At 38.4% G+C, this 11,790-nt stretch overlaps 1 protein-coding gene across 1 annotated transcript; it reads left to right on the top strand.

The window, feature by feature from the left end:
* The first annotated feature begins 729 nt into the window (after positions 1-729).
* On the top strand, positions 730-10,690 carry LOC131610667 (mediator of RNA polymerase II transcription subunit 14). Its single transcript, XM_058882670.1, has 8 exons — positions 730-1,256; positions 1,583-2,659; positions 3,295-3,392; positions 3,479-3,653; positions 3,788-4,724; positions 4,828-5,846; positions 7,886-8,940; positions 9,551-10,690. Exons 1-8 carry the CDS (start codon positions 1,047-1,049, stop codon positions 10,350-10,352), a joined length of 5,373 nt encoding a protein of 1,790 aa, XP_058738653.1. The 5' UTR covers positions 730-1,046; the 3' UTR covers positions 10,353-10,690.
* Positions 10,691-11,790: the final 1,100 nt, after the last annotated feature.

The raw sequence follows: 11,790 nt of genomic DNA, 5'->3' as shown, positions 1-11,790 counted from the left end.
TCTTCAATCTTCCTCCCTTAAACTAAACAAACAAAATTTATAGTTTCTTCTTAACTTCTCTCCTCTCTACTTCTCTCTTACTTATTTATTCTATTCCAAGCACACCCTAAGCGTCTGCTTGGAACAGGTGAAATACAAGCGAGAGAAAGAGATGAGAGAGAGTAAGCAGAGAAAGTAGAGAGTTCTCTTGCTTGGCAGTGCAGAGAAATTAAGGAGAGTGATTAAATTTGTGTGGGGCCCACAACATTTCTCTTCTCCCTAATTAAGCAAAGAAAGAGGAGAGAAGACTTAAATTGTTTCTTTTTCCTGTTTTATCCTTCCAACACTCACTGTATGCATTATTTTATTTATTTTGGATACTAAACACTGCATTTGATTTATAATAATTTAATTAAATAATATTATAAATTAATTGAATAATTTATTTGTATTTGTTTAAAAAATTATAATGTTAAAATAAATATATTTATTAAATTAACCTAACATAGTTAATTATTTTTGTAAATAACTCATATATAATATAATTTTTTGTCTAAGGATATTAATGTCTTTTCAAAAGTTACATACATCTCTTTCTTTTCTATTTCTCTTATCTTTCTTTTATATCAAGTAATATATCAAATCTACTCTATTTCTTATCATTTTCTTTTTTCTCATTATCTCTCTCACTTATTTCTCTTTTTACACTTTCTCTCCACAACCAAGCACACCTAAGAGATTAAGAAATTAATACATACTAGTATAGTATTGGATCAAAATGTGTTAATTGTCCATGGATTTGTTGAGATTTGATTAGACTTACACAAACAAATTAAATAATATATATATAGAGAGAGACACGACACGAGCAAAAGTCTGAAAGACATAAACTCGGAGATAGAGTGAGAGACTGCAAAATCAAGCGGAACCGAAAAAACCACTTCTATTTCGTCTTTCTCTTCTTCCTAATTCAACCTTTAATCATTCTCTTGATAACCTAAAACCCTAATTTGCGTTGATGCATTGACAAATATCAGATCAGAATCAGAAGAACCCTAACATTGGCGATGGCTGAATTAGGGCAACAGACGGTGCAGTTATCCACCCTAGTTTCTCGTTCCGGTCAAGATTCCTACAACTCCCTGAAGGAACTCGTCGATAAATGTAGGTCCACCGAATCTTCTGATACTGATAGGAAGATTAGCATGCTGAAATTTCTTAACAAGACTCGGCAGAGGATGATTCGACTCAATGTTCTTACGAAATGGTGCCAACAGGTAGGGTTTTTATCGTATTTTATTTTTCTTATTGAATTTCAACTCTGTTATTGTTTCTTGTTATTGATTGTTGTATATAGTTTATAGTTTGTGTTGATTATGTTTAATATTTGATAATAGTTAGGGTTAGAGCAAGAGAAAGAATGTTATGTTTATGTGATTATTTGATTAAAATATGTATATGGAATGTGATGGTTATATATGATGATATGGTAATTGTTTTGGTTTTGTATGATATGATAATGATAATGATATGAATTAGTGTTGGAGCCTGAGAAAGAAGGTTTAATTATGTGGTGATTTGGTTATGATTTATGGCTTTTCAGGTTCCGTTGATACAGCACTGTCAGCAGCTGTCTTCTACTGTTTCGAATCACGACATGTGTTTTACTCAGGCTGCGGATTCTTTGTTTTTTATGCATGAGGGGCTTCAGCAAGCTCGGGCACCGGTTTATGATGTTCCGACTGCTATTGAGATTCTTCTTACGGGGAGTTACGAGCGTTTGCCGAAGTGTATTGAGGATGTTGGTTCTCAGTATGCGTTGACTGAAGATAAGCAGAAGCCTGCTTTGAAGAAGTTGGATATGCTTGTTAGGTCTAAGTTGCTTGAAGTTTCTCTTCCCAAAGAGATTTCTGGTATTAAAGTTTCTGATGGTACTGCAATGGTTACTGTGGATGGAGAATTTCAGGTTTTGTTGACACTTGGGTACCGAGGACATATGTCGTTGTGGAGAATATTGCATTTGGAGCTGCTTGTTGGTGAAAAAAATAAGCCTGTGAAATTGGAAGAACTGCGGCGATATATGCTTGGAGATGATTTAGAGAAACGAATGGCAGCGGTTGAAAACCCGTTTACAATATTGTATTCGGTTCTTCACGAGCTGTGTGTTGCACTTGTCATGGACACAGTAATAAGGCAAGTGCAATCCCTTCGACATGGAAGATGGAAAGATGCCATTCGGTTTGAGCTCATATCTGATGGGGGCACTGGTCATGGGGCAAGTTCAAGCTCTGTGCAGAACGCTGATGGGGAATCTGAGTCATCTGGTCTACGTACTCCGGGGTTAAAAATTATATACTGGTTAGATTTTGATAAAAATGCTGGTATGTCTGATTCAGGTGCCTGCCCATTTATAAAAATTGAACCTGGACTAGACCTTCAGATAAGGTGCACCCACAGTAACTTTGTCATAGATCCGTTAACCAGCAAGGAGGCAGAATTTTTCTTAGACCAAAGTTGCATTGATGTTGAGGGGTTATTGTTAAGAGCTATTTGTTGCAATAGATATACTCGGCTGCTGGAAATTAAAAGAGAACTGGTAAAGAAGGTCCAGGTCTGTAGAACAGCAGATGATGTTGTGCTCCAGTCTCATATAAGGGAACCTGATATTGAATATAAGCAGGTTAGATTTAGTGAAGAAATTTCAAACTGTTATTTTGTACTGGGCTTTCTGTTGTATGACTCTTGTGTTTTGTTTAGTGGCCTTGTTGTGTCACATTTTTTTTTTGGTTTTACTTCACATTCTTTTGGTTTCATAGAACTCTACTAGAATCTTACTTCACATTCTTTTGGTTTAATAGAACTCTACTAGAATCTTAACCGTTTTTTTATTAGTATTATTTTTAATAACATTATAGCACACTAGCACTGCAATTACTTTTCTTCATAATTGCTCATGCAGGTAAATTGTGAATTTGGTATTTTTCATCTGTGGAAGTTCTTTGCTCAAGAAACATTTTTTCCTTGCTTTCTGGGTCGTTTGAAAGATACAGGTTTTAGAAGTTCTGGCTAAAAATATATTAATTTTAATTTCTGCATTATCAGCCAATTGTTTGAGGTTTACTTTAATGACATGTATGTGTTTTTCAGTGAAATACTGTTCACCATATGACCTTAAATTTATGTCATGTAACTGTTGTTGAAATTTTATGTTTTCAGTCATGGTACCTTGTGAATTTTCCATGTGTAATCTTGTGCACTACCTTCTTTATTAATGAATCTTGATGGGTTTTAAAATAAAGATGTTTCTATCTGTAGAAGGAAGATATGGAATGCGATAAGGATTCTGAAGGGCACGAGGTACTTCGCGTGCGTGCTCATGGCTCCTCTTTTTTTACTCTTGGAATTAGTATCAGGTACCTTATTTCACTTGTTTTTTTCCCCTAGTCTCATGCATTTTAATTTAGGCATTTTCACACCAATTCCCCTGTTTCATATTCAGGAATGGCCGATTCCTTCTGCAATCATCACAAAATATAGTTGTCTCTTCTGCCTTGTTAGAATGTGAAGAAGCTTTAAATCAAGGATCTATGACTGCAGCCGAGGTCTTTTTAAGTTTGAGAAGCAAAAGTATGTTGCACTTATTTGCATCTATTGGAAGGGTCTTGGGCCTTGAGGTATATTTTCCTATTATTCATTCTATTTGCTGTTCAAAGAAAACTTCCTAAACCAGTTTTGAGCTGTCTTTGAGCGTACTTTTATTCAGATCACCTACTTCCCCGAGACTTATGGATTATGGGTCACCTTGCAGGTATATGAGCATGGATTGAATACAGTCAAAATACCCAAAACCTTTTTGAATGGTTCAGCTATGCTAATGATGGGGTTTCCAGACTGCGGAAGCTCTTACTTCCTGCTCATGCAACTTGATAAAGATTTTAAATCCTTGTTTAAGTTGTTAGAGACTCAACCAGATCCATCAGGAAAAGACAATTTATTTGGCGACCTTAATCAGGTGCTGCGGTTCAAGAAAATTGATATAGAACAAATGCAGGTGCTCGAAGATGAAATGAATTTAAGCCTGGGGGACTGGGAAAAGTTGCATTCCATTTTTCCCAATTCTGCTTGTCCAAATCAAATGTCTGGGCATGAGCATTGTTCTGATATCTGCCTTGAAAATTCTACACACATTGCTAGAGATCATCATCCATCTGTTTTTTCATTAATGGTTGATGAAGTTTTTGGACTTGAGAAAGTATCTTCTGCGCTTACATCTCTTCCTTCTCATTATGGTTCTGTCCCAATGAATAGTCATAGTTTAAAGGCCGGAGTTCCATCTTCAAAGTGGGAAGGGGGCATGCAAATATCACAGGTCAATAACAATGTAACTACCCACTATAATGGTTCATTGTTCTCAGCAAACAGTGTGAAGGGTCCAGTTCAATCCAGTTCTGTTGGATCAGTTCCCACTGCACAAGGAAGGAGCAATGTTGGGATACCTTTATCTGCCTCAAAGTCTGACCAGGATTTGACTTCTGTTAAATCTCCGCATTCTGTGGACATTAGTTCCTCTACTCCAATGGATGAAGATACTGCGAATGATGCTTTAGCTGGAGGTCGGTCATCTCTAGTATCTCCTTCCCGGCCTACAAGCTCTCGAATATCTGCACCTAGTTCCAGACCTAATGTACCACAAGTTGAATTGTACAAGACTGCTGGATTTAGTTCATGTGCTACAACTGCCATTTGTAAGATACTTTCTGTCTCTTTTGTGTTCACTATATCCATGCTTTTACATTTTTCTACCTTTCTTTAACCCATATATGACTGTAGCAAAATGAATGTTTGCAGCCCAGGGCCTGGAATGCTCAGTTAATTTTAGCACCAGTGAGGATGGGATATCTGAACATGATAAAAAATCTCGTAAGCGAACAACATCTGATATGTTGAATTTGATTCCATCTCTTCAAGGTGTTGTCAAAAACCAAGGAATCTTCAAGAGAAGAAAGATTTTAGATTCACGTGGTTCTCAATTGTCTTTGCCACACAGCAGTATAACCCCAGAAGTGATTCCTAAAGCTGAAGGGTGCAGTTATGGAAGTTTAATTACAGAAGCAAATAAAGGAAATGCTCCATCTAGCATTTATGTAGCGGCTCTTCTTCATGTGGTCAGGCATAGTTCACTTTGCATTAAACATGCTAGGCTAACCAGCCAGATGGACGCGTTAGAGATACCATATGTTGAAGAAGCAGGTTTTCGAAGTGCATCCTCTAACATTTGGTTTCGACTTCCATCTGCAAGAGGTGATTCATGGCAGCATATTTGCTTGCGACTTGGCAGACCTGGTTGTATGTACTGGGATGTTAAAATAAATGATCAGCACTTCAGGGATTTATGGGAGCTTCAGAAAGGGAGCAGTAATACACCATGGGGTTCTGGTGTTCGAATTGCTAATACATCTGATATAGATTCACACATACATTATGATCCAGATGGTGTTGTTTTGAGCTATCAATCTGTAGAGGAAGATAGCATAAAGAAATTAGTGGCTGATATCCAAAGACTTGCCGATGCAAGAACATTTTCCATTGGCATGCGGAAATTGCTTGGTGTAAGAGCAGAAGAGAAACCGGAAGAGCTCCTTACAAATTGTGATGTCAAAGTATCTGGTGCCAAGATCGCTTCAGATACTGTAGACAAACTATCGGAACAGATGAGAAGGGCATTTAGAATTGAGGCAGTTGGACTGTTGAGCTTGTGGTTTAGCTTTGGTTCAAGTGTCCTTGCTCGTTTTGTTGTTGAGTGGGAATCGGGTAAAGAGGGTTGCACAATGCATGTATCTCCTGATCAACTTTGGCCTCATACCAAGGTTTGTTTATTTTACTTCAACTGACAGCAATTTTCTCCTCAGTTTCCCCCAAAGATGCTCATATTTTTTTCTCATGCTTTAGATTATATAGAATTAAAAATTTATGAATGCTACAATATCCCTTCATGATTGTCAGGGCCGTCTCAACCAATGTTGAGGCCCTGGTCTACTCTTAAAAACAAGGCCCTAATATAAAAGCACAAAAAAAACTTCTATTTAAATTTATATTTGTATATTCTACTTAATTTTATCCAAAAGGACAAGAAATGTATGAGATGTAAAATCTTCTATTGTTTTTTATATTTGTACTTAATTTTAAGTGTCCGAACTAATTTTCGTTGCAGTTCTACTCTTCCAGTTCCGGCCAACATTTTTAGTGCCATTGTATAAATGTAATGCTCAGAGTGATCATTATTGTTGTATGGTTGTATCTAAAAAAACCCATGTACTAGTAAGAGGTTTGTCAATATGGAGATATTTCAAGTCCCACATCGAATATTGATAAATCTTGTTTGTCAATATGGTAATATTTCAAGTCCACATTGATTGCTAATTAACCCCGAGCAGATAAATTTGGCTAGTACAGTTTTGTTATAAATAAGATGAGAAACAATCGCCAGGCGGGCCCGGTAGTTCTACTCTTCCAGTTCCTGTCAATGTCTTAGTGCCATTATGTAAATGTAATGCTGAGAGTAATAAACCCATGTACTAGTAAGAGGTTTGTCAATATGGAGATATTTCAAGTCCCACTTCGAATATTGATAGTCAATATTGTTGGAATTTCCGATTTCATGGGTCCGCCCCTAGTTGCCTTAATTGCGGCATTCGGCTTTCCTTAATCGCAGCCCCCAACACCTTCATTGTGTTGGGTTTGAAGGGGGTGGATTTAGTCCCCACATTGCATAGAGATAGAGATATGGCCTGTGTTGTGTTTATAAGTGGGGGTAATCCTAACCCTACAAGTCGGTTTTGTAGGGATGAGTTAGGCCCAACCCAAATTCATTGATGGTATCAGAGCCTATCTTAGATCCCTTGTTGGGCTTCCCGCATTGTCCACGCTTCAGGCTCATTGAGGCCTAAGTGTTACGGGGTGTGTTGGAATTTCCGCCTTCATTACAGTCCGCCCCTAGTCGCCTTAGTTGCGGCATTCGGTTTGCCTTAATCGCAGCCCCCAACACCTTCACTGTGTTGGGTTTGAAGGGGTGAATTTAGTCCCACATTGCTTAGATATATGGCCTATACAGTGTTTATAAGTTATAAGTGGGGGCAATCCTCACCTTACACGTTGGTTTTGTAGAGATGAGTTAGGCTCAACTCAAATTCTGAGAAATATGGAGATATTTGAAGTCCCACATCGAATATTGGTTAACCTTGAGCAGATAAATTTGGCTATAAATAAATTGTGTTAACTAGTGCAGTTTTGCAATAAGTAAGATAAGAAATGATCGCCCAAGCGCGCCCGGTAGATATATAATTCTAAAGAAATGGATACTTTGCAATCCTATTTTATGTCGTTAGTTTTAAATTTTCGAGGCCCCTTAAAGTTGGAGGCCCTGTGCTGTGTGTCTGTCTGCACAACAACACTACCATATTTTTCTTTTGTTTTCCTCTCCTTTCACCAGATTCAAAATCCTGCATGGTATTATTCTCCCTTGAATGTACTTCATCCATTTCATGCTTACTCTGCATATGTATACCATCTTTGGGTAACCTAGCATGGAAAATGTTTCTTTCACATGTTCACCTGTTTATACAATATAAACTAGAAAGTGCTGTGCATTAGTTTTTTTCTTTTCTGATTATGTCTGCTGATATGCTTATGCAATTTTAATTGTGTTACTTTAGTGGTATCACATTGATATGGTAAGTTATCTTATATGATTCCCACTACTAAGAAATCAGTTACTTTATGGAAAGTTATCTTTTATATAGATTTATGAAATTATGGAATATTGTCCTATATGATTCCCACTATTTCCCAAAAGTCTCTGGCCTATATATTTACTATAATATAATTTATATGTTTGTATTCTTTACAGTTTCTAGAAGACTTCATAAATGGAGCTGAAGTTTCGTCGCTTCTGGATTGCATTCGGCTGACTGCTGGGCCGTTGCATGCTCTCGCAGCGGCAACCAGGCCAGCACGGGCTGGTCCTATTCCGGGTGTTGCAGCCACTTTATCTTCTTTCCCTAAACAGGCCGGTTATATATCATCACAAGGACTTCTGCTTGGTAGTTCAACATCAACAGCTAATGTCGGTCAGCCTGCTTCTGGTCTTGGAGCTAATACTGGCGTGTCTAATGCTGGTGGTATCTCTAACCAAACTCTTTCTATGTTAGCTGCTGCTGGCCGTGGTGGCCCAGGCATTGTTCCAAGTTCACTTTTGCCCTTTGATGTCTCTGTTGTGCTCCGCGGTCCTTATTGGATACGAATCATGTACCGGAAACAGTTTGCAGTTGACATGCGTTGCTTTGCAGGAGATCAGGTGTGGTTGCAGCCTGCCACACCTCCTAAAGAGGGTCGTCCTTCTGGAGGGTCATTACCATGCCCCCAGTTTCGGCCTTTTATCATGGAACATGTGGCCCAGGAATTAAATGGATTAGATCCTAGTTTTACTGGACAACAGGTTGGTGGGCTGCCAAGTTCAAACAGTACTAACCCAAATTCAGGGACCCAGGCGATGGCTGCAAACGGAAACAGAATAAACTCTGCTGCAATGTCTAGGACAGGAAACCAAGTAGCTAGTTTAAACCGTGTGGGAAATGCTTTAGCAGGCTCATCAAACTTAGCTTTAATGACATCAGCAGTACCTCCTCGAAGGCCACCTGGAACAGTTGTCCCAGCACATGTCAGGGGTGAATTGAACACAGCCATTATTGGCCTTGGTGACGACGGAGGATATGGAGGTGGTTGGGTTCCTCTTGTTGCCCTTAAAAAGGTTTTGAGAGGCATTCTCAAGTATCTTGGAGTGCTATGGCTATTTGCCCAGTTACCAGATCTTTTGAAAGAGATCCTAGGATCCATCTTGAAGGAAAATGAAGGTGCTCTTTTGAACTTGGACCCTGAGCAGCCTGCATTGCGATTTTTTGTTGGGTAAGTTTTTTGTCCCTCTCTTGCTGTGCTTATGCCACCCCTCCCCTCAGTCTAGAAACTTCATTAAACATCTCGGTTATGATTTTTCTTCTTTTTCTGTAGTAGGACTTGTACTCTCTCTTTATCCATCCTATTTAAAAAGATGAAAATAGGTGAAATAAAAACATCATCATTCATAGTTGTGTGTTAATGGTAATGGGCTGTCTGCGGATATTTTTCATCTATACTTTTTCTAATTGTTTCTTTGCCTTATTCACTTGGCTGGTCAGTTCATGTAACATATTTGAATTTTGGAAATAAAATGCCTTTTTATCAATTATTTGTTAGCTTATAGTTAGGACACGATACATAAGATGTTATTCGTATTAATGCTTTATATGACTATGACTTAGTTATAGTTGGCCAACAATAATAATTTTGCTCCTTTTTATTTATAGAAGTTCAATTTTGTCCCCCAAAGTTATAATTACAACACATCTAGTCAAAGTTGATTTAGTGTCCCTCTTGCCTACTAGCTGTTGGAATGTTAGCCTTTTTAAGTTGATTCAGTGTCCTTAATCCTGTTATCAGACACTAAATAGGCATAGACTGTCTTTTCATCTTTCTGCAGGGGATATGTATTTGCTGTTAGTGTCCACAGAGTCCAGCTTCTTCTACAGGTGTTAAGTGTAAAACGATTTCACCACCAACAGCAGCAACAGCAACAAAACTCCAGTCCTGCACCAGAGGAACTGAGTCCATCTGAAATAAGTGAAATATGTGACTACTTCAGCCGTCGGGTGGCATCTGAGCCATATGATGCTTCTCGTGTTGCTTCATTCATAACTATGCTCACCTTACCTATACCAGTTTTGAGAGAATTCTTGAAGTTAATTGCTTGGAAAAAGGGATTATCCCAGGCACAAGTTGGAGATGTCGTTTCAGCTCAAAAGCCACGAATTGAATTATGTCTTGAAAATCATGCTGGGTTGAACGCAGATGAGAACTCAGAGAGCTCATCTGCGTTTAAATGTAACATACATTATGATCGTCTGCATAATTCTGTTGATTTTGCACTTACTGTTGTTCTAGATTCTGCTCTCATCCCACACGTCAATGCTGCTGGAGGTGCTGCTTGGTTGCCTTACTGTGTTTCGGTAAGGTTGAGATATTCATTTAGTGAAAATGTTAATGTGTCCTTTCTTGGCATGAGTGGTAGCCATGGTGGGAGGGCATGTTGGTCGCGTGTTGATGATTGGGAGAAATGCAAACAGAGGGTGGCACAGACAGTGCAGGTTAGTGCGAGCACAGCGGCCGATGTAAGTCAAGGTAGGTTGAAATTAGTTGCAGATAGTGTGCAAAGAAATTTGCACATGTGTATTCAAGGGCTTAGAGATGGTAGTGGGGTCACATCCAGCTCTGGAGCAACATGATTTTGTTAATCTTTATATATATGTTAATCTTTAGTGCTGTCAATATACATAGTTTACTATGGTATAGAAACCATGCCCCCAGGTCTCACATCTTATGATGTCTCTTCTGCTCAGTTCTAGGGGTATAACCTTTGCTGTAATGGAGAAGCACTGGTGAATACTGAAAACGAATGATTTTGATCAATATTGTAAGATTGGCATATGACATTGGAGCTTAGATTTGAGGGCACCAATTTTAGATTTCTAACATTTAAAGCGAGTATTTGACTCATTTCAGATCATAAGATTCAAAATAGGTTGTACAATATTTTGCTGATAGTGTAGTTTCTGAATTTTAAGTTCTGGGTTGGTGGATTTTGTTGTACATAATGACATCTCAAATATCGTAAAGAAATTTGTTATACTCAGAATTTTACACCACCGCGCCGCCCTCTTTTTTGTTTTCCTTTGTCTCTGATGTCTGTCTTGGGTAATATTTTTCTGCAATCCTATTTTCACAATTCTGAGGTACCACTGTGATCTACCAACAAATTTAAAGAAAACTTATACTTTTCAATTAAAATTATGGCATTAATGTTTCATTATTTTTTTCTTTAAAAAAACACATTTTGCTTATATATTTTTTTAATTCCTGTTAACATAATGTTTTCTAGCACCAAAGACAACATTAGCATCATAAGCGAGCCTAAATTGATAAATTGTGATGAATAAAGAAAATTTCTTTGGCCACCTCCCTATGGGGGTCACCCCAACGAAAATCCCAAAATACCCCTGCTTCGGAAATGAACTTCCGAAGCGCTTTTTTTTTATAAAAAATTTCCTTAATTCGGAAGTGCATCTCCGAAAACACCTCATGGGGGGTGTCTGCGGAGATGAACTTCCGAAAACACCTTTGTTCAGATTTTGGGGGGTTTCGGAAGTTCATTTCCGAATTATGCAGAAACTGTGTTTTTTTTTAATGTTTTATCTAAAACAGTCTCGCATTTTAATTAAACGTAAACGCCAAATAAAACAAGCAATAGATAAACTGAAAATACTAATATGATAAATAAACAAAAAAAAAATACTAATCCGATGAAAATAATATATACAAACCGAAAAAAATAAAAATAGTGTGCTAAAGATACAATCCGATAACAAAAAATATATAAACCCGACCACTACTGGGTGTGCCTAAACCTCTCGCCCTGAGACCTCCTCTGCCGCGTGTATGTCGCCGCATGGCCCGCATCAGTGACGATCATCTCCATCACGGCGACTGCCTCTGGACCGCCCCGCTCCACGATACCTCGATCCAACGCGTCCTGCCCAATCATCGATATCCGCTGGCAGATCGGCATGAGATCAATGGCGTGATCATCCTCGGCCTGCTGGTTCTCCAGGATCTCCTCGTCTGTGGCCTAGGAGCGCCAGAAATGTCGGGTCTCAGAAGAGGATG

The sequence above is a fragment of the Vicia villosa genome, linkage group LG6 (genome assembly GCF_029867415.1).
Source record: "Vicia villosa cultivar HV-30 ecotype Madison, WI linkage group LG6, Vvil1.0, whole genome shotgun sequence".
NCBI lineage: Eukaryota > Viridiplantae > Streptophyta > Magnoliopsida > Fabales > Fabaceae > Vicia > Vicia villosa.
The sequence above is the reverse complement of the archived record's forward strand: the minus strand, read 5'-3'. Positions and strand labels throughout refer to the sequence as shown.